The following is a 22,736-nucleotide window of genomic DNA, read 5'->3' as shown; positions in this document are numbered from 1 at the left end:
GGAAATGGATTCAGGTCAATTATCGTCTGGAAGATTTGTACTGTTTAGAAGATGAAGGTGAAAGAAGAGCCTGGTTGTTGAGTCCAGGGGTCAGGACACCAGGGGTCAGGGGTCAGGAGATCAGGGCAGAAGGGTTAGAACACATAAAATGGGGGGAAATTGAAAGCCGTGTAAGGAGGAGGTTTTTTTTGTTACCAAGTACCAAGAGTTTTATTTATGAAGTGTCCTTGTTCAAAGTAATAATAAACACCATCTTCATTTACGCAGCACTGACAGCCTGGCAGAATAATCACAGCTGTGAAAGAATCCATATTGTTCTGGGACCATCATCTTGGAACCTGGACTGCATTCCTTTCTGTGGGGGAGACGTCAGGAAAGGTCTAGCGTTTCATTTGGCACCGCGCAGTGGGGAAGTATATGCAGAACCCCACCGAAATGTGGTTGGAGCCTCCAGAGACAAACGGATTTCTCCCACCTTCCTCCCCCACAAGTGAAAATAATGCACTTTAATGTGCACAAACCAAGACCGTGTCAACGAGAGCGGAGACCACTCTGGTCAGGAATTACATCTTATAAACATATTTGATCAGAGCGCTGTGGTCTGGGCACTGAAACGGGATCTTAGTGGAGCTATTTGTACAAGGCAGGGGTTTATGATGAACCCACTTTATATAACCTTGAACTATTAGATGTTATCGTTACACCGAAACCCACTTTTGTTTTCAGTATAAACCCAGAGGGAAACGCGGCTCACAGGAACAGCCGCGCTGTAAGAACGTGGTTATGCAAAAGATGTTTTCGCTGCTAAATGGAGCCTCGATGGAAGCTGCAGTTTCTGGACTGAGAATTATACGAGATGTAAATGATCACATTAGCTGCTAAATCACCACCAGAGCAGAAACCTCACCTCTGACTGTCTTACTGACCCCAATCCCAGCACTTCTCACCTGAGCTTTGAGAGACGTGATGGTGTCTTCCAGTTCCTGTCTGAGCTCAGCCGGCATCAAACCCTTGATCTTTTCCTGGTACTCCTGACGCACCGACGTCACCTGAGAAGAAGAAGAACAAGAGTTCAAGTTCCCTCGGAGGAACAGTCCGTCCAATCAAAACAAGTGCATCAAGTTCCAAATTTGTTGTAATATAAATTGTTTACAACATTTAGATTTGTTCAAAGCAATTTATTTCTCACCTGCAAAAACACTAAGTCACAGGGCGAGGCTACTTAATTAATTGCAAATCACAAACGTATTATCTGATAGTGACAGTTTGGAATAACTCCAAACCAAAGACTTAACTTCATCTGGCACTGAGCAAGTTGTACCAGGATGTGTGATGTAAGTTCTGCAGGAACAATTAGCAGTAGAAACACTTCTGTCTTGCCAATTGCCAAATCATCACCTTCCCGACTCACACACAGACAGTGGGTATTCCCTCTTTATTCACGGCTCTTCGCAGCTCCTTCACATCTCCACAGGGGGTTCACAGACTCGCATGACTCTCTGTACAACACCCCCTACAGGCTGCTAATGACTACAGCCACATCTGACACAAGGCATTTACGCTCCTGACACAGGCGAGGTTTAGAAGAGGACAGGGCCACGTTGGAGTACGGAACAACATCAAACAAAGTGGGAGCGCAATCAGAAGCTAGCTTAGCTGTGCTAGCTCCACTTCACAGGAGGCTGGAGGAAGTCTGTCTGGGGCTAAATTACACTTCACTGAAACCCAGAGTCTGATTATAGAAGCTGAAAAGGATTTGGTCGAAGCAACCGCCACTTTTCACCCACAAACACACATGAATGGATGAGAGAGGGAGGGAGAGAGGGAGAGAGAGAGACCTGCCCCTGTGATATGGACATTTCTTTGATTCATTGACTCTCCATTACTGTGTCTTAACGCCTGAAAATATTACTGCTCCTGAAACAGAATCATTTACTGTATTCAGACTTTCTTTTCTCGTCCATAAAAATAAGTCACTAGCTTACTGCTGTCTGTAGGTCAGACAGGTCTCACAGCGGCTCGGTCAACTAATACCCAGCCTGATGAGCTGCTCCAACAGAACCTGAGGAATCAGCTGAGGCTGTGAAAAACCCGGGGGTCGTCCCCCCACATCTGTCCAACTGTGACCAGAGGAGAGACTGAGCATTTGGACGGATGCTAATGTCTTTGACAGGACCAGAGTCTCCACACGTCGCACCTCCCACCAGACCCTCCTCTATAGGGAGGTCTGTGAGGAGAGGTGAGGAGAGGGGGACGAGAGGGGGTTTTCCTAAAATCATTTTCCTGTTGTGGATTGAACCGATTGTTCCGTCTGTGGCTGATTAATCCCTGCAAAACACAGAGAGGGATTAGGAGGAGGTTCAAAGCGACCCACAGAGTAAACCATCCTGATGTGGAGCAGCAACACAAAGTCAGCCGTTTGATTACTCTACCACATATTTTTCTGGCTCCCTCGGCCCCGTTCACTTGGACGTGTCAGGCCAACAACAGAGAGGCCGCTGCTTCACAGATATATGTCTTTTTCTCGCTGTGTGAGAATGAAGTCAAGGATAATTTGAGAGAGACTTTTTCAAACAAGTGGCAAAAAAAAGCGCTTTTCATAAGCTTTAATTTGAACGTCCGCGATTTGGGGGAGAAAAAAAAACGAGCTGAATCCTAGGGAGTGCAAAAAGCGTCTATCTCTATCTATAGACGTTTCTGTAGTCATAACAAAATGGCTAGCCAAGACAAAACACACTCCACTACCTCAGACCAAAGCAATAAACAATGGTTAAATAAACACATCCCTTACCAACCGCTCCGTACATAAGTCTTAGATTCTTCAAAAGCCCAGCTCCTTAGTTGCTGCATTCTTGGTTCATGTATGGTGCAGTCGCCGCAGCAATGAGAGATCCGCTCGGCCTAAATTACAAGCTCCTCTGTGGCAAAGCCTTCTCCGTTCGCCTTCCCATACATTAGAACGGGCAAGCCTGCAGTGGGACTCACAGAGAGCAGCGGGGACGTCTGGATACTGTACATACAGTAGAGCCCCCCCATCAGGCTGATCTACGTGGGTGAAGCCACCGAGGTCGGTGTAAACGACGACAACGTGGAAGAAACGTGGAAGAAACCTTGGAAAAATATGTGACGACAACGTGGAAGAAACCTTGGAAAAATATGAGCGAAGGATTTCACGGACAACTGGAAGTGGATATTAGTCAAGAGACTTGACAGAGAAATTAAAGACAGTGAACTAATTTGATAACAGTTTGGTAAGTCAGACCCCCGAAAGCCAGCCCCCGCCCCAACAGTTTGTTGTAGGGTTAAGCAACCCTCCTGGAATCAGGTCTTTAACTTTCAACATGAACATCATTTTGGCCAGTGTAACGTTCAGGACCAATCAAATTTAAATCCAGACACAGGGACAGGAAGTGCTACATATGTGGATATAAAACTGGAAACACTGGACTGACCAAAGGTTGACTGTGAGTCTAAATGGTTGTTTGACTCTACATGTGGCCCCTGATGAATTTTCACATATGCTGCATTTACTGTACATTTACCGTACACACGGTTTCAGAATAGTAAAGCATTTCTAATCCCCTCGCTCTGCAGCAGGTGTATCCAAACCTTAGCCGTAGTCGACTACACAGTGCATGTGGGTGGAAGCCGCAGTGTTGTTCTGTTACAGCACCTCTGTAGTGGAAACGTGTGCCAGCCTAAGAGACGCAGTAAAAGGAGACAAGGACAGGTAAAGTATTGAATCAGGACGCCTCACTCTCTCTGTCGATGCTTTTTCCATTTTTTAAAAATTCACCAAAGGAGTGTCTCTCAAACTTTCCCGCACATGTCTGAATCATTCCCTGAGAGACGCAGATTCCCTGCTTTGCATCCTCCCGTCTCTTCCAAGGTCCTTCCTCTCACATCTCTGTTTTACTCCGTGCAACTACACGTTTTCCCTGTTCTTTTAACATCGTTTTTTTGCAGCAAAGGCGTGTCTGTTTGTCTGACAGGTGGAAGGAGGCATGTGATGGCGTCTAGAAAATAAAAGCCTCCTCGCTATTAGCACAGATGTTTGGATGCCTTTGAACGCCGCTGTTGATCAAGCCTTCCATGAGTTTTTTTGGCCATTGATGGGCCGCAGATGAGAGCGAGCGGGAGAGAAGAGAGAGCGAGGGAAACACAGAGAATAAAAAGTGAGACGCCTGATTTTTCAAAGCAATCAAACGAGACTTTGACTTTCTGGAGAAAACGCAGGTTTTCATCTCTGCAGCTCTCTTTTCATGAGGAGAAGTTGTTTGTTCCTGATGAAGCGTGATTCTCCAGTTTTGAAGACTGCACAGAGTGGCAGTCTTCTTTTCCTCCCAGTCATCTTAAAGTGAAAACATCTCATCTATATATAGTCTTTAGACACTGGGTTCGACTCCCGGCTCTGTTTGGTTCTGTCACATGGTGTGGATTCTGACAGCTGCCAGCAGAAAGGAACAGGCCCTCAGTCTGTCACACTGATGGGAAGCTTGATGTATGCTAATTAATTTTGTGAGTGTGTGTATGTTCTGTGTGTGAACACACTGGCTTGCGTAGGTCGGTTTTTGGGGGTTTCAATGTTAGCTAACATTCTACTGTGAGTGAAAAAAAACCATCTTTTTTGTCTTATTCTGTTGAAATGTCTTCATTTAGCTGCGTCTTTTCATCTGATCATTAAGGAGAAAACCTCTGCTCTACTGTCTGCTCACGCTGCAGTCGTTCCTGCAACTACTGCTCACGTGCCGTTATTGGGTCACAGCAAAAAAAAAAACAAAAAACAAAAAACAAAATCCTTGTAAATAAGTAAAACGTGTTTGTGGCAGATGGCACAAATATTTTCAAGTCTTGCGAATCGTTTCCAGATGCTGTATCAGATTTTCGTTCACTGACTGTATGCTAATGAAGTCCTGATTTTCTCAGGTTTTTTTTTTTATATTTGTACATTAAAAAGCAGTGTGACACAGTACCCAATCAGCAGTCAAATAAAATGGTTGTCCTGTGCTGGCACAGAGGCATTAATGAGCAAAACATGGATCATTTTCAGATGGTTGGCTAACTCTGCTCATCTGAAGTCAAACTACGCTTCGACTGTTCTAGGTGGTTACAGTCACAGTCTGAGATGATCAGGAATTCGATACATTCTCCTTATAGGAGAGTCAAAGCAGAAGACCCCAGCTTTATAGGAGTATAAAAACACATGTTTTTTAAAAAACATATGTACAGAAAGATATTTGTAATAAACCGACCATCAAACAAGAACATATGTTCAGAGGAATGCAAAGAGTTTCAGGGACTGCACTCTGTAAACTCATTTGGTTCTTTAGTTCACGGCCTTCTGTTTGGGAGGGGTTCATTAAGCGTTGACATAATTGTAGATTTTATCATTTATAATTCTATTTTGAATATGTAAAAGTTGACTGTAATTTCATTTTGAATATGTAAAAGTTGACTGTAGCTTCAACTTAGACCAAAAAAGTCCTTGGAAAAAAGGCCCTTCTTTTACCAAAACTTAAAAAAACCTATGATGTACAGATGAGGGCATAGAAGATTCCAGACAATCTGTGATGACTGCATGTTCTCCTATGGACACTCCTGCACACCTGCAGCTGTTCAAAGTATATCAGTAGTACCAGAGTGTGTATTTTGTATAAGCTAAAGATGGAAACCTGCGTCCGCAGTGTATACTCCCATGCTACGCTCTTGATGTGGACGTCCACGTATACTTACATTTGTTGAGTCTACATCGTGTCCACACATCAACAATGCTACAAAAGGCTGGAACAGCTGTGTGTGAACGTGTTTACATGGCAGTGACACTGAGGCTTCAGTCATAGGAAACAATGTGCAGCGCCTCTGGGAGCGGGTCACTGACCCACACCTCCTAAAATCCACTGACCCCTCTCTGCAGATTTATGACAGTCACACACACCGAGGTGTGTGATGAGTGTGTGAAGTGTGTACAAGGGTCGGTGGGTGGATCAGAGGGGGACAGGAGAATGAATGACTCCGGTCTACATACCAGGCTACAAAGACGTGCCTCCTGTGTGAGCGCAGTCATTATTGCTTTCTTCTCTGTGTGTGTCAAGGTCAAAACAGAGCCTGATTACAGGGCATTCTGTAGAGCCATGGGGAGTGTGTGTGCATGCAGAGGCTTCCCTCTGAACACAGGCGGTGGTGGCCTTCCTGGCCCTAGGCGCTGGCTCTTGAAGCCAAATCTCAAGGAATTTGCGAAATATGCGAGGGGGCACATCTCCAGCTCTGAGCAGGAGGACGGTGAAGCGTCGATGGGGAGACGACGACCGGATTAGAAGTGTTTTAGGATCGGCTGCTATGAAGATGGAGAATCAAGAGTGAGGAACAAGGTGCATTAGAGATGTGTATGTAGTAAATGTCAGTTAAGGTATTCAAGAATCTTTGCAGCAGTGTGTGTGGGGGGGGGTGGAATTAATAAGTCACAGGAACGTTGTGTGCTGTCGAGAAGAAAAAGAAGTGCAATGAAAGAACCGAGAGCGGCAGATGGAAAAAGTTTGAGGGAGTGATGCAACACTAATCGTGAGAAGCAAATAGACTTGAGAGAGAGACATCTTGCCTCTGTTGTACAGGCCTGACAAGGATGGATGAGAGAGGAGTGGGGAGGGGAGAGGAGGGGATGAGAGGGAGGGAGGGAGAGAGAGAGGGAGCGTCTGCATTACCTTCTCCTCTGTCTCCAGCTCTTTGCTGAGGAGTTTCTTTTCTGAGCTGTGCAGCTGCCTCTGAAGAGTTTCCACCTTTTTCTGCAGAGCCTGGGGAAACAGTCAGACACAGAGAGTCAGCGCTGTCAGCTGACCGACGGAGAGGAGAGGAGAGCAACTCCAGATCTGTGGAGTGCAACGTGCAACATGCTGGTCTAGAATTACCGCGGTGAAGGGAAACACAAAGGTAGATGAACTTGTGAACTCGTGTTTACACAGGGACACAAAACAAGGCCCCGCCGGGGGAATTGGACCTTCTGTGGCCTATGAGGAGCTGGGATTCTTCAACAGTAGAGTATGGAGGAATATCTTTTAAAAAATAAACAATAGGATCATGTTGAAAAAAAACCCCCAAAACGTTAGGGACCGTATTCACCTGCAGGGGCACCACTAAAAGTTCAAGAGTTGTTGATGGAAGAATAAGGTGTGTGTGTGTGTTTGTGTGTAAGAAGGTGACTTCCATATTGGGTGTGAGTAGCTTAGCATATTAGCTTAGCTGCTTTAAATCTCTAAAGTAAGAATGTGCTTTTTTTAATATTATGGTTTGTATTTCAAACAGAGAAGAAACCTCTGCTTTCGCTGATGGAGGTGTACAGCTCCACAAAAGAGCTGATTTCTGCGCTACATTTGTCTGGCTAATGTTTTCTGAGACAAAGAAATCACATCATAATGCAGTACCTGAAACGATCGCACTTTCACCCACGGAGCTGATAAAGAAGTATGAGTTCCTCAGATTGAGGTAAGAAAGACGAAGAGAACTGCCCTGCGTGTGCCTGAATGTTCGAGGCTATTTTCTGCCAGTAAATAATCGCAGAGGAAAGAAAGGAACAGTTCCTGCCCCCGACACAGAACCAGATGTTTAGAGTACACATATGGGCCCTTCCTTTCTGATTAGTCGGCAGGAAAAGAAAAGTGATGTATGTGCACGCACGTCAGTGCACAGACCTTATCACGAAGCACCACCGTGTATTCACACTTTCACACACACACACACATACACACACAAACTGTGAAGGACTCTGGTTCGTAGCAACACAGAAGTGTTTCTCCCCAGTGGAGTTGACTGAGCCCATTCAACTGACACAGACACAGACACAGCCACAGACAGAGAAAATGTAAAGACTTCAGAGGACCAACAGAGGACTTTGTTCAAGGCTCATCCAAAACCATGTTTAGTGGATTTTTTTCTTTCTCATTACATTTTAAAACTCCAAACATCCTGTTCTCACCAGAGCACAGCTCCACCACCTGAAGTCTACAGATGAAGTAACTCCTTGATTAACAAACATTCCAACTCTACATATCATGAGAGACTGATGACATGGGAGCAGACTGAGGTCAGTTTCACATCTGCAGCATGAAAGGCAGCTGGACTCCAGAACACTGATCCTGCTAATCAGACTATTTTTTTTTTAGGCAGTTGCAATCACATTTCAGCCCACGTCTGGAGCCCATGCACCGCGTTGCCTTCGGTTTCATCATTTCATTTTGTTTATTGGTGAATCAAAGGCTCAACAACACTAAAAAAAGAATTGTCTGTGCTGATGATGATACCGTTTAAGTAAGCTCACACACTGTGGAGGACAGAAGCCCCCCTCGGCTCTCGTCTCTTTTGGGAGGGTTCTTTGAGTGGGTGAAAGGTCAAAGTAGTCGGACAACACGCTATTTTATCAAACACAGTCATATGATACTGTAGAAAATGATTTTTTCTTATTGTTTACACTGATCTATTCATTTCTATATGGTGCCATGCGGCAACTCTAAAATTGACCATAGATGTTATTATCGATGGTTGTTTGGCCTTGCCATGGACTGGCTAACTGTCCAGGGTTACAAGACTTCACCTGTTGACTGCTGGGATTGTCTACTGCCCCCTGTAGTGGAAAATTAATAATGCATTTCTAAATGAGATTGATTTTTTTGTATAATTCAGTTAAATGATAACTTTTGTATTTTTTTTTTCATTTCATTTTTCATATGTTCATCCAGTTTTGTATCTGGGCGGTGATGCCAGTTCCAGGCAGCAGCACGGTTGATGAAGCGAGATCTGACTTTTGAAAAAACCAACCAGTGATTCAGTGCTTCGTGACACAGCGTTTCTGGACGAGGTCTTCTGGGAAGTGAAGCTGACTTGTGTGCCTCACTGCTGACACTGCTGCTCTCTTTCATGTGGCTTTTGTATGTGATGTGCTCAGAACAACTGCGAGAGGAGAGGTTCAACACTTGTCACTTCATTAATAGAAATATATCACATGACTGTGTCGATGAACACGAGCTCGTCATGAGTCAGAAAGGTCTGTGGAAATTAAGTAATTATCACCGTCTGGGGCGGCGGTTATTATTCAGAGATATTAAAGGCACGGGCTGGTGCACAGCAGTATCTACCCCACTGTCTCTGATGGACACCAAAGATATAAATAATTGACAGACACTGCAGACAGACTGGCTCAGCTCGTCTGATGAAGTTGTTTTTATGGCTTTTATAAACAGGAATTTCTTGAATAATTTATGGACAAACATCAGCGGAAAAAAAAACTCATGCACAAACCATTTCACTGAAAAAACTTTGAAGAAGACTTCTCCTTTACTGTTGATCCATTCATCTTCAACTTCCAGTCTGACTCCCACAAAGAGGTTCGTTATAAATCAACCAGAGTCTCAGGAGTTGGACGGATAATGTCATAAAACACTTCACTAATAATCTCTTGTTTCTGATCCCACGTTTTCAACTGCTTTTCAATAAAACACTGTTGTCAGAGATGGGCGTTCTAATGATATCTAGAGCGGATCAAATGATAAAACATGAACTGGCTAACGTTACCAGTGTTGCTACATCTCTTAGTTCGTTGTCAGCTAAAATGCACTCAACCATTATTCTCACGTTTCCTTTATATGAACTCATAATTTACAAAATGATTATTTACAAGTCTAAAATAGTAACTGTGCTTAAAATATCATTACCAATGCAATGCAACATGACAACAACATTTTAATTAATCACTCCGTGTTTACAGTTTTCCACTGTAATGTTAGCTGTATTCCCAAAGAACAATACGCTTGTTATCGGGATCCTTTTGCGTGACTATTTGGCCAAGAGAAAACCAGATAACCTGGTGAGTTGACATACAGAAATCGATGGTACGGAACACCAGCTGAGGTTTCCTCAGTCAGTATGGATTATTTAGGACAGTAAACAATAAACAATAATAATTTTTAGACAGAAGCCCATGTTGCATTGCACTTGTCGTGGTATCCTGAGTATGTGGTAGGTGTGGTCTGCAGACAAGACTGGATTTCAGTCTTAAACTGCTGGATTGTATTTTAACCCAGCGTGTTGACCCTGGTTTGGATGGATCAGATACTGCGTCTGCTGAACGTTCAAATCAACTGTAGTTTTCTACAAAACATATGAAGAAAATGCAGTTTTTTGCAGTGTGTAAAGCTGCAGCAATGAGTTTGACTAGGCATCATGACAAAAGTGTCTCCAGATGCTGATGGTTAGATGGTCTAGATCAGCCACACAGGCTGTGATTGGGCCAGAAGAAGAAGTCAGAAATTTGAACTTCTGTAAGAAAAGACAGAGACAAAGTCTGATGACGAGAGCGCGACACAAAAATCTGTCAACGTTGTGCATGACGTGACGGACAAGAAGTTATAACAGGAACTTGCAAAGAAGTGAGAATGAGCAACAGTGAAATGATGGAGACACGTGACCAGAGCGAGGAGAAAGGAGTCGACCCCCCCGCCCCCCCGTCAGCGATGCAGCTCTGCCTCTCATTCCAAAGTTTTGCTCAAAGGATTAGGGAGGCACACGTGCACGCAAGCTGCAGCAAACACTCCGCTCAGAGGCATCCGTGCAGGTATAGGCACGCATTAATATTAACAGTAAGAAGTTACACTGAGTCAAATGAGTACGCAGTTTTTGGATGTGTTCGCACACAAAAAGAAACCTGTGCACGCTGACACACACAGACACACCAATCCCTGAGTCATCTTTCCTGGGTGGTCTCACCGCTCAGATAAGGGGAGCAAGTTTCCCTAGGGTGAAGTTAAAGCAACAGAGGGCAGAGGAGAGAGAGGGAGGGAGGGAGGGAGGGAGGGAGAGAGAGACAGAGAGAGAGTGAGTGAGAAGCAGAGTAGGAAGAAAGGAGGGACGAGTGGGAGGAGGAGGAAAAAAAGGCCAGGGGCCTCTTTAAACTTGGTGTTTTGTTAGGAGCCGAGCGGCTCTTCATGTGCGGCGCGGCCTTCTATTTGCAGCGTGCTGTCAGAAGTTTCTCCCAAAGTCTGGATTAAAGAGATCCTCTAATGACACTGAGGCTGGACGACTTCAGACAGCAGAGAAAACCTCACACTGAACCGCCTCCAGCCAAGTACAAACACACACACACACACACACACACACACACACAGACATAGACATTTGAACATAAACACTCGTCTCACACACACACACAGACCAGCATCAGCTGAACAAGGCTGCGTGTGAGTGTGTGTGTGTGTGTTAGTCTACTGATCTAATGGTAAATAATAAAGGAGGTGCTAACCTCGAGGAGAGATGGATGGCCAGTGAGACGAGCACAGGCGCTCTTTTATCTGCAGTTTTATCAAAGGATTGTGGGAAAGGTAAAAAAGTGAGTGTAAGAGAAAGAGAGGCTAGAGGAGGAGGGAGAGAGAGGGGGAGAGAGGGGGGAGAGAGGTGTCCCTCCTGAGGTGTTAGAGAAGAGAAACTTTTGCCTTTTTTTCTGTCTGACGGTGTGTTAAAAAAAAAAAAAAGTGCTTTAGCTCAAAGGTTAGGGCCGTCTCCTGACAGACAGCTGTGATATCGGGATGAACCGAACGGCTTTTTGTACTTTTGATGATTTTCAGCACTTTGGTTTTTTTTTCTTCTCCCTCCAGAGTTGATTCCAACAGAAACACGTACACGTAGATACCTCCAAACCCATTCGTAATCCCGCGTCCTCGCGGTGGCACAGCTACAGTACGGGGGCACCTCGGTGCAGCACTCATGGAATGGGAGAGAAGACAATTGCCGCAGTAATGAAGACATGTTGCAACTGAGCTCTGCCCACAGGGAGAACACACTGTTCTCTATCTCTCCGTCTCCGACTCTTTCAGCTGCACTAGAAAGAGAATGTGGAATCGACACAGTAACACACACCATATGCGTCGCACATATGTTTGAGGGCTTTACACAAATTCTTTCTGTTTATCAGAGAATATATAATTCAACCGACTCCAAGGCTCTCCAAAGTGGAAAGCAGGCTAAAATACGTGTACAATCAGATGCAATAATCAGTGTTGGAGTGTGTGTGTTCCATAGACTGTTAATAAAAAAACGGACGTCTCTACTCTGATCCAGACTGGTTAAAAACACCGATGACATCACTCTTATTTCCACATGAAACTTTGACAGTGTTCAAACGGTCATACGGCCTGCAAACGTCAGGGCTCCTTAGTGGGATCTTCCTGTCGTGATCACATGGTGTTACTGGAAGAGGGAACATGTCTAACCACCAAGAGTTTTTCTGTACTTTGTATTAGGGCTGGTGGTTTAATGACTAATTTCCGTTTGTTGCCCTTGAAAGGAATACGTCCTCTATGAGCTGTTCTACTTCCCACGTTCCCTCGTAGCATCCTGGAATTTTATCTCTCACCTATTTCCTCCCCCTCTGATATGTGGATCAAACGCTGCCGGGAATCTGCCCACAGCTGGAGAAGTCATCAATCAGGCGACACAATGTGCACATGCATGGGCACATAACTGAGGCGTACAGTGACAGTGAAGGTCCTGGATGCTTCAAGGACGTTGATACTTCTCTTTATACCAACACATCGTAATGGGCAAGAAAAACAAACGGAAAAACCAGATCCGTGACGTAGTGGTTCTGAGCGTTCTGTGGAAGAGAACAATGGCCACACAGGCCAGTTCCAGGGAAGAGGTTTTCATAACCAAGATTAAACAGAGAGTGTTGGTGCTGAGTTAAATAAAACATGGCACTAAACAGAACAGAACCGTACGACTGAATAAATATTTGTTTAAAGTTCATGCTGTGTTTAGTCGACCAGAGCCTTGGTGAAATCCTGTGTACATTCGTTAGAAAGAGTTTGGAGTTTCACTGTTGTCGTTTATCTCCTAAAGACACAAAATCAATAGTTTCTCAAGGTATTTATTTTATTAGTTATCTGTGTGACTCAAACTACGGCCTCAACAAACACTGGTACTGATGTTCAAAGAGGGGGAGTCAAATGTTCTAAATTGTAATGTTCTACATTTTATTTACCAACCAATACTGAACCTTTCTATCAACTTACATTTGATTTACATCCAACCAATACTGAACCTTTCTATCAACACTGCTGAGTGACAACGACAAACTAAAGTCCATCTCTTCTTTTACTGCAAATCTAATGATAACTGCAATAAGATAAGTGCCCTCTGTTGGATCAAACTGTAACTACACATACACTTGAATCGTCAGTGTTGTCCCTGAGCTAAAATAAATATTAATACTTGGAATAAAAATGGACCGTCCTACTTGGTCCGGCATTTTTGCCAAACAAACAAGGTGTGTGTGGGTGGGTGTTGAGGGGTGAAAAATGATTCAATCAAAAATCCATTCATTCAACCATTGATGCAGGAAACATTTGTATTTTACACTTTGAAACAAAAAGAAAAAACAAAGTGACAGAAACACAGGTGGCTGAACAGACTTCAAGAAAACAAACTGGGCAGTTCAAGGTTGACATGAAGAATGTTTACACGTGTTGGAGGATGTGAACAGACACATGAACAAAGAAGAAACACACACACACACACACACACACACACACAGCTCGATAGAAGAAACTCTTTGCCTGTGCAACACAGAGTCTCCTGCACACCTGTTCTTGATCCACCGCTGCCTTTCCTTCCCACAGGCAAAGTCATCCTTTCAACCCCCACAGAAACTAATGCATATATAACTACAGAAGTACAGACAGACTGCAGCTGCTACAAGCAGCCCCCGAATCCGTGCACGCTCGCAAAACCTGCGCCGGGTGAGTGCGATTGTGTGCACTCAGCAAACTCGTCCTTTTGTCACCGACGTGCAGGCATTAAAGCAGAAGCAGCGGGATCAGATGGACTACATCTCAATATGACACCTGGCACTGTCCCCGCTGACAATACAGAGAGTGGACTCTGTGTCTTCAGTCTCGTCCTCTATCAGAGGGACGACAACGGTCACTGCTGCATAATGCAGTGTGTCTGCTGTCACCGCACCCACAGGACAACGAGCTTCTCTTTGACTAGAACTAGAAAGTACCGCAAGACGGGCGTTTGGATGTGAGGTGTGTATCAGCGTCTGTGTGTGTGTGTGTGTGTGTGTGTGTGTGTGAAAGCACAGGGTGTATGTGGGTGTTTGTCAGAGAAAGCAACGTTATTCAAAGATGTAGTGACAAGGGCACTAACTCAAAGCGATGTTTGTGGGCGAGCGTGAGGGACAGAAGGAGACGGATAAATACTTAGTGAGGAGAAAATAGAGGGGAGACGGAGACGGAGACGGAGAGAGGGAGAGAGAGAGAGGGAGAGTGAATGCAGGGCCGCGGATGAGAATGAGACATGAACAGTATGGGAAAGGTGTGTGTGTGTGTGTGTGTGTGTGCACGGGCCGCTGCGCACGGCAACATTCAGCAGGCAGAGAGACAGGAAGCAGTGCTGTGTGGAGCAGGAACAGCGCTGCTGATCAAAGCCCAGGCGGGTGACACTATGGGCGGAGAGCCATTGTTTATTCACCAGCCACCTCTCCTTTTTTGCAGGGTGAGGTGAGCATGTGTGCCTGTGAATGTGTGCTAGAGACAGACAGAGTTTGAGACAATAAAAAGTTAGAAGAAACAGAGAGAGAGAGAGAGAGAGAAAGGGGGAGGAAGAGAGAGGAGGTGTGTGTGTGTGTGTGTGTGTGTGTGTGTGTACCTTTCCTTTGGCAGCCTAATGTGGGCTTGAGGTCTGTCAGATTTGGCAGCTGCACATTTTTTGGGGAAGTGCACGCACTCAAACACACACACTCATTTCTCCAACCAGTACACGTGCGCACGCACACACACACACACTCAAAGGCACTGACTGTGCATATTGTCACACAGACATAAGTCAAGCACAGCAGTAATTCCAGTGACTCCACTATTAAAGTCCAACTACTGTGTCTCATCAAAGGAACGAGGAGGAAAGAGGAAAATCCGTCCACAAATGCAGACACTTCACCGAGACAACACATGTAGGGCAACAGATGACATCAGGAAGAAAACACCAGCCCAGAATACTGGATGCAGCCCAACACACAACACTGGCTTCTTCTATTTTGGCTCCCATTCCCCTTATCTGATATGAATAGACTGGACAGATGAAAGCAGACACCGGGCTTTCATCTGGCTTTCACCATCCGTGGTCCTTTGACACCGACCCAGTTTCGATGTATTAAAATTTGCCCAATCCTGCCTGGCCTGGTGTTAAGACAAAACTGGTGACCTAAATATATCAGGATCAGAGGCAGTGACCCACTCTCCACCCTGAACACCGTTCCATATACAACATCTGACATCACTAACACAATAAATACAACAAAAACAGAAACAAAGAGCAGATTTTCTATAACCACTAAAACCACCCACCAGGAGAGGGCGCTATAAGGACTTGAAAGCCCTTATCTTATTCTTATCCCAACAGTAAATTGTACAAGTTATTTAACATAGTCAGCAGATAAATGTGACGTTCAAATGTCCAAAAAGCTCTTAGGAAAATGCTATATTTTAGCCTTTTAGCTAATATAGGTTATTAGGAACAGTTCCCCAGAACACACACAAATATCAAAATATACCAAATAATACCACAAAATGATGGTTAATTAATAAAGTATTTTTTGTCTTGTGCTCACTAACTTTAGTGTATTAATTCAGTTAGCCTCAGACCAGGGGCTATGATGTTAGCATGTATGCTAAATAACCTAAATAGCCAATTTAAGTCGACACAGGCTGCTGTAATGCCTCTGTGGCTGCACAAGGAGACATCTGCAGCAGACTTAAATGTAAGGACCTTGAATGTCAGGCATGGATAGCAATGTTTTGTTTTTTTAAATGATTTCTAGACAAACTTACAGTGCAGCAAAAGTATTAAACGCAACATTGTTTGCAAATATCCTTGAATGTCAGGCATGGATAGAAATGTTTTGTTTTTTTAAATGATTTTTAGACAAACTTACAGTGCAGCAAAAGTACAGTCAAAGTACTGCAATACTCCACCAACACATCAATTATGCAAAAAAAAAAAAAACTGCACCTCCCAATAAGGAGCATACTTAACTGTATTACAGTCGTTCCAAAAAAGGTTTTTACGAGACACCGAGGTTTCTGCAGTTGAGCGCCACATTTAAGGTCGTCAGTACAGTAGCTCCACTGACGGAGCTAAATTTAGGCTAGAAAAGGCAGAACAGAGCTGTTAAAAAAGAGGAGGGAAAAAAGAGAGAGAGAGAGAGAGAGAGCTATCTGATCTGGCAGCAGAATGCAGTCAGAACAACTGTTTTGGGATTATCCCAATTCAAATGCAGAACTAACTTTGATGTTATTTTCTTCCCCACCCATTGTCTGAAGCCCCTCGCTCTCGCCATAATCCCAGCCCTTTGAAGTGATCAGCGTGGAAACAATGTCAGCGGGCGACACGCTCCCTGTGACGGCCCACTGACAGCTCTCCACCGCTCCTTTCTTTCTCTTCTTTATGTATCCTTCCTCTTTATTCTGTTTGTTTTTTTCAGTCCTCTGTTCTCCCTTCGTGTCCCGTCTCCACCTCCTCCTCTACTTTTTTAAGTCAACTTTACATCAACTCTGTCTCCCCTCCTTCACTTTGGTTTGCTCTGCTCACTGTTTGACTAATCTTACCTTCTTCCCCACTGACTCCCTGCTTCCCCTCATGTCTGGCTTTTAATAAGCAATTCAACCACTAATTGGAGTCTCATTAGCAGGTGGTTAATACAGCAGGGATCCTATTAATGAGGACGCAAATAATGGAAAGCGAGAGCGTCTGTCTGCTCACGCCCAAATCACCTGTGTCCTGTGCTTTACTGTAGACAGCGTGTGTGTTGCATTATTCTACAGAGAGACTCTAAACAACTCTGTTTGATTTACTGTGTGTGTGTGTGTGTGTGTGTAAGCAGGAACAGAGTCTCTTAAAGAGGAGATCCAACCCTCCTGAGGACGAGGACGGCATCCCGTGTGTGAACGACATTAACTAAGACTTTGTTGATTTGTTTAAAGACAAATTATAGAAAAAGTTGTTGGGTTCACCTGGGAATCTGCAGTGAACCTGCAGTATTTTGACTCACTTGACTTTGAGTCACAAACTAGAGGAAGAAGACCTGGCGTTTCAGCCATTCTACATGTGAGGGTTAGAGCTCGGGGCAATCACTTCAGAGGAAAACTGTCCGCTTTAGGAGAAAAGGTCCAGGCTGAGTGAGGAGGGGAAGGGGCTTCAAGGGCCCTGGAGGGAGAAGAGATCTGAAGGGAGGCTCACAGACTTCCCTCCTCACTACATGATGGAGCTGCGAGCACAAACACACAGGGTTTTGAGTTTGGCAACATGTCTTGATCCCAGACACAACAAGACGACTGCCACACCCAGCAGACTGTCAGTGTCCCAGAGTGGTGGCTGAGGAAGGATGCTGATTAAAATATCTCTTAAAAACTAGAGCAGGAATCTGCAGGAATCAGTTGGAAAGGAAAAGTAAAAAAAAATCATAGAAATAATAGGGACCACATTTATTGCACTAATATACTATTACTGAACAGAACAAAATAAAAAACAAGTCCAGGGAAGTGTTATAAATAACATGCAGTTTTGACATGTATTCACCAAAATACACTCAGCTTCCTGTGCTAGAGATTAGGTTTAATGCAAGAAGGAGAAGAAGCAGCAAACATGAGGAAAAATAAATAAAACTGATGCTAAAAAAAGGAGGCAGAGCGTAAATTTTGTGTGTAAAAAAGGATGACAGTAATGATATAGACTTAAGAAGTGGGGAGCGGCAGACAGAGCACACAAGCCACTTTAAGACACTGCCAGTTTCGCAAGTAGCCATAAAAGCGACAGAGCGCGTGCACACACGGTGACCGTGCGTCGACAAAAGAAGAGCGACCAGTGTTGACTCCATAAAAGTCAAAGGCAGACGGGGCTCTTCAGAAAGGACACAGTTTATTGACACACTCCAGCTCCAAACGTTTTCACTCTGCGAGTCTTTAAGCTTCAGATGGACACGGCAGAGACCGCAGGAGAGGTTTATAAGACCGCTGGGAGATAAGGCCGTCGTAACAATCTAGACTGACCAAAGTGAGGCGAGACTACTAAGAAACAGTGTTGGAATCTGCCTCAGTAATGTCAGTAATTATAAAGGAGTTGCCAAAAAACATGTGCTTCAATTGGCTGCATACTTTAGCCTTTCATCACCTGATGTGTTCAAGGACTGCATACAGAACAAGAGAACGCCACCAAAGCTGCAGGAGGAGTCTGAGGAAGTGCCAGTTTTCTAATGTTTCTCTGGTAAATCTCATGATCTAAATCAGTGGTTTTCAAAGTGGGTGGACATAAAAAAAGCAAAATAAACATAAGTATATTTTATATTATTTTTTATAACCATTTGTCGTGAGCTGTACAGTATAACACGTAAACTGCCATAATCATGTGATTGTCAAGTTTCCGATGATACCTGAAGGCACCTCGTGTGGCAGCTGCTTCAAATTCGGCATGATGATGTCACACCTGGCACCTGTTTTGGATCTGCTGTGCTGCTAAAGCTAGCATATAGCTAGCTAGCACATGTTGATCATTTTCTTATACTAAACAAATGTAATAATTATTGAATAGTGAATTAAAATAAGAAAAAAAAAATTCTCACATTCTAATAATTAATTTGTGTTTTGGAGTGTTGTCTGTTGTCTTACATCCAGAAGCTAAAGCTGTGGCGTTGTGTTAATGTTCTACTTTCCCCAGTACTGCCATCACAGCTGTGGATGTTTTTGTACCTGTTTTATCTTGAATGACTGAAGCTTGTTTATACTTACTTACTTACTTAGTATTATTATTATATTGACACACAATGGAAAAGTTTTGAAGCTCTATTTATACAGTAACATTTTTATGAAGTCTAAATTGCTTTCTTCCCATAATGCCAAGTGTATTTTCAGACACTGCTCTGTCATGTCAATCTGCTCTAGATGAACTGAAAACAAGTTTTTATATCATTATTTATGACTTACAACAAATTAACAACCAACGCTTTCAACAATGATTCAAATTCAACACCCTGACAACTTCACCGTGCATTTGATTTGTAGTATTATTGTTTCAACATTAAGGCTCGTCATCCATCAACTTTAAAACTCGTTTTCCTCAAAAGGAATTTAAAAATAAATATGTTCAAATCTTTTACCTTGGTGGTCTGATCAGCGTGGTGAGTCATCGTCTTCCTCTCCTCGTCCCATCGAGCGTTGGCCTCCGCCAGCTGCCGATCCATCGCCTGCTGGAGACGAACGGCCTCCATCTTGGAGTCGCACACCGACGTTTGCAGCTCTGCGATGAGCTGAAGGTGAGAAAAAAAAAAGTATTTAATTTTTCTTGATTTAATTAAATTACCGTTTGACGGAATGTGAGGTATATATTTGGCACCAAAGTTTTCTCCAAGGCTGGCAGTGATTTCAGGATGTGTGTGTCCCTAATATATCAAACTGTCTCAGCGTTTCATATTTATCCTGTCATCTTGTTCCCAGGTGGTGTGTTGTGTAAGTAAAAGTAGCCTAGTTTGTTCGGTAACTACAAAAGCAAACACAAAAGTGATTAAAATAGTTGACTGGGAATATCGTTCAACACTGTAATTAACGATGTTTATTTGTTGCCTGAGGCCACGGTGAGGGAGCTTTCAACTCCACAACATAAAGAAACCTCAAGTCAAAATTAGTTTGGCAGGTGTAGAGCTAAAAAAAAAACTTTTCAACTTGTGTGGCAAAATATTTCCACAAGCTACTGTACGATGTGATGTCTAAAAATTATAAATATTTTTAAAAATGTGACGTTGTGAGCAGATCCCTTTAATGGACCACTAGAAGTGTATGGAGGTGGGGTGTTCGTCTGCATCAGTTTACATGCTCATACAACGCCAGCTGGAACAATACATGGACAAGTGAATGCAACATAATCGACACAATTGTAACTAAATCATAACTAGTTCTAAAAGCAGGGACGGTAGAAAACACGGATCAGGGCAGAGAACAGCGACCAGGCCTTAACCTTCCCGGGCCTCCAACCTCTGTAAAACTGCCACAGATTCAGATGGAAGTAACATTTTCTTTCAAATTCAGCTTTCCCCAAAGTCTGTTTATTTCAAAGAACAGACAGAAGATAGAGCAAGCTGAGTGAAAAAAAGAACAGCGAGGAAGAAGAAGAAGAAGAAAATAGATGGGAAGGGGAAAAAGGAAAAAAAAAAAACCAACTTCCTTTTTGAAGAGCAGAGTGACTTTGTGTTGGTGAACTTGTGGTGCACACTAAGATGAAAAGGAACTGCCTGAGCTTTGAAATCCTGCAGTCAAAATTAACATTCTATTTAAGCCAATGTCAGGGAAAGGCAGGGGGAAGATGAGAGACAGTTAAAAAAGAGAGAGAGAGGAGAGAGGAGACGGGGAGAGAGAGGGAAAAAGGGGGCTGCTGGGGGCGCTGCTGCTAGCTCTGGGCTAGAAAGATAATTGTTTACTGTGTTCAAACTCTGGAGGACTAGCCCTGCTGGAATCTGCACGCTGTGTGGGAGTATGGGAGTTGGAGTGACGCGGGTCGACCACAGAAGGAGAGAGAGGGAGGGAGGGAGGGAGAGAGAGAGGGATGGAGACAGAACAGATTAGTCTTACTTTGTCAGTTGGGAGTCCACATGAAAGAAACAAATGGCACATTATTATCGGAGCTAAATTTCTGGGTGTAATAATTATTTCGCAATACTGACTGCCTGTATCTGCTGCTCTTCAGCCACAGGGCGGTGGTGGCACCCTTAACTACCCACAATTCAGCTGTCTGTCTTGTTATTCCTGTACACACACACACACACCGCAGCACCTTTCTCTGTCTGACAGCCAGCCTGGCTTTTTAAGTCTGTAATTGGTCTGGTCAGACGGTCTGTTTTCCCAGCCTGCTAGCATCTCTTTTTGGGGGGGCTAAAGGCAGGCTTACCTCTTCATGAACCTGAGGTTGAGAACAAGACAGGGTCAAACACCCTCATATGTGTCTGCATCCTGTTTGGCGTGGCAGTGTGTTCCTGTGTTGTCCTACCATCGACTGCTTCGACTCTCAGCTGCGCTGCTGTCATTTACATGTTCTTTTGTTTCCATCGTCGGAACTGAAACTGAAGAGAACTGATAGAGAGGCATAAAACAGCGAGCGGCACGGACCATTAAACACCACTACCAAACAATTCTTTCCGAGCCATTTCCCAGCTGCTCTCCTCAAATCCTGATTTTATAACTACGATCGACATCCGACACTCGTGTTAATCACAGCAGTTTCAGCAGCAACGAAGGGTTGTAAAATGATGAAGTCAGAGAGTAAAGATCAGCAGAATAATCCAGCTCACTTTATTACTCCTGCTGCTCACTGAACAAAGCAGTCGTAGGGATCAGTACTTTGCATTTGCAACACTGTGTTGGCAACAGTCTGGTGTTTGTCCCAAAACTGGCAACAACTGGCAAAGGATGTCAACAGGTGGGTCGGGGTCTTTAAAACGGTNNNCCTGCTGAAACGTCAAGGGAGGAAAGACAAAGATCTGATGGAAGCAAATACTAGTGTCAGCCCCGGGGGTGGGGGGGGGCAAGCCCCCAAAATATTGACATTTCAATAAATTAATAATTCAATAATTTGCTTGCTGATGTCGTGCAGGGTCGACAGTTTTAGAAATAAAGTTTGAGGAGTAATTTGAAGCAGACCAAAATAGGTGTTATATCTAAAGGGGGAGCTGCAGAAATTTTGAAAATTTTTTGTTCTGGGTTTTTCAATGGTTCTACTAAACACTGAAATCAAGTTTCTTTCAAATGTGTAGAAAATGTCGTGAAACCTGACAGACAGGAAACTTCAACGTAAATGTTGAGCATCGCTGAGAATGAATTACAGGAGGAAGACGTAAACAACCAGACGCTCTTTGATTATTACTCGCCTTAACGTGTGTGAGTTCGTGAAACTTTTTTACAACCAGCGTTGTGAGCAAATAAATGAGCTGTATTTGCATACAGCCTGAACTTCAACCTTTTTTTCCTGTAGAACATACTTTTTAGTGCAGCGGGCCTCCCATGGCAAATTCCTTCCGCCTCCCACCGCCTCCCACAGTAGACAGTCGGGGATAAAGTAATGATCTCCCACCAGTACCACCCACTGAAGCCTGATCATTAAGTGGGGAAAGAGCGCAGCCCTGCTCTGTTCACGGGTCACTCAGGAGGACCACTCGCAGCTAGCTGCTTAACACACAGGACTGGAGAGACACTAATTAGGGGAGCCTGTGTACGCTCTTCAGTGTGTGTGTGTGTGTGTGTGTTTGAAGGAGAGGCAGTTGCAGAGAAACAAAAGCAAAGAGATAATATGCATGAGAGAAGAGACGTCTGTGTGTTCATGTACAGACATATATTCTTGGTGGTGCGCCCCCCCCAGGATAATGTATAGCACGGTATGTTTTTAATTGGGCTATTAGCCATGCAGTTAAGCTGAAGAGCGATGCCCCCTGTCAGACACCGAGGGGCTAACGACTGGGGTTAGCCTTTGAGGTTCAAAGGCCTCTTGTTTACACTTGACTCAGTTGCCCCGAGGCGCTGCCAACCCAAACCCCCGCGTCCCACCTTTACCTTTAAAAACAAAGCCAAACAGGCCACAACAGACAGCCCTGCATTAATCACACCTATTAATACGTTTGCACAAAAACCTCCCAACACCTGGTTCACGTCCCTGTGGAGCAGCAC

The 22,736-nt window shown here is 44.1% G+C and overlaps 1 protein-coding gene across 4 annotated transcripts in view; it reads right to left on the bottom strand.

Annotated features, from left to right (window-relative positions):
• Positions 1-100: 100 nt before the first annotated feature.
• The window catches only part of cep112 (centrosomal protein 112), a 79,520-nt gene continuing 56,884 nt past the window's right edge, over positions 101-22,736 (bottom strand). Inside the window, exons 23-25 of one of the 4 annotated variants that reach the window (XM_025064578.1) lie at positions 19,187-19,336; positions 6,699-6,788; positions 103-1,049 (exon numbers count right to left, since the gene is read on the bottom strand). In XM_025064578.1, coding sequence (XP_024920346.1) covers positions 879-1,049; positions 6,699-6,788; positions 19,187-19,336 — 411 coding nt within the window. In that variant the 3' untranslated portion in view covers positions 103-878. Of the gene's footprint in view, positions 1,050-6,698; positions 6,789-19,186; positions 19,337-20,967; positions 21,150-22,736 lie in introns of those variants that run through there. The other 3 variants (XM_008329858.3, XM_025064579.1, XR_003052436.1) reach the window with 3 other exon arrangements.

Source organism: Cynoglossus semilaevis, chromosome 17 (assembly GCF_000523025.1).
Source record: "Cynoglossus semilaevis isolate Cse_v1.0 chromosome 17, Cse_v1.0, whole genome shotgun sequence".
Classification (NCBI taxonomy): Eukaryota; Metazoa; Chordata; class Actinopteri; order Pleuronectiformes; family Cynoglossidae; genus Cynoglossus; species Cynoglossus semilaevis.
The sequence above is the reverse complement of the archived record's forward strand: the minus strand, read 5'-3'. Positions and strand labels throughout refer to the sequence as shown.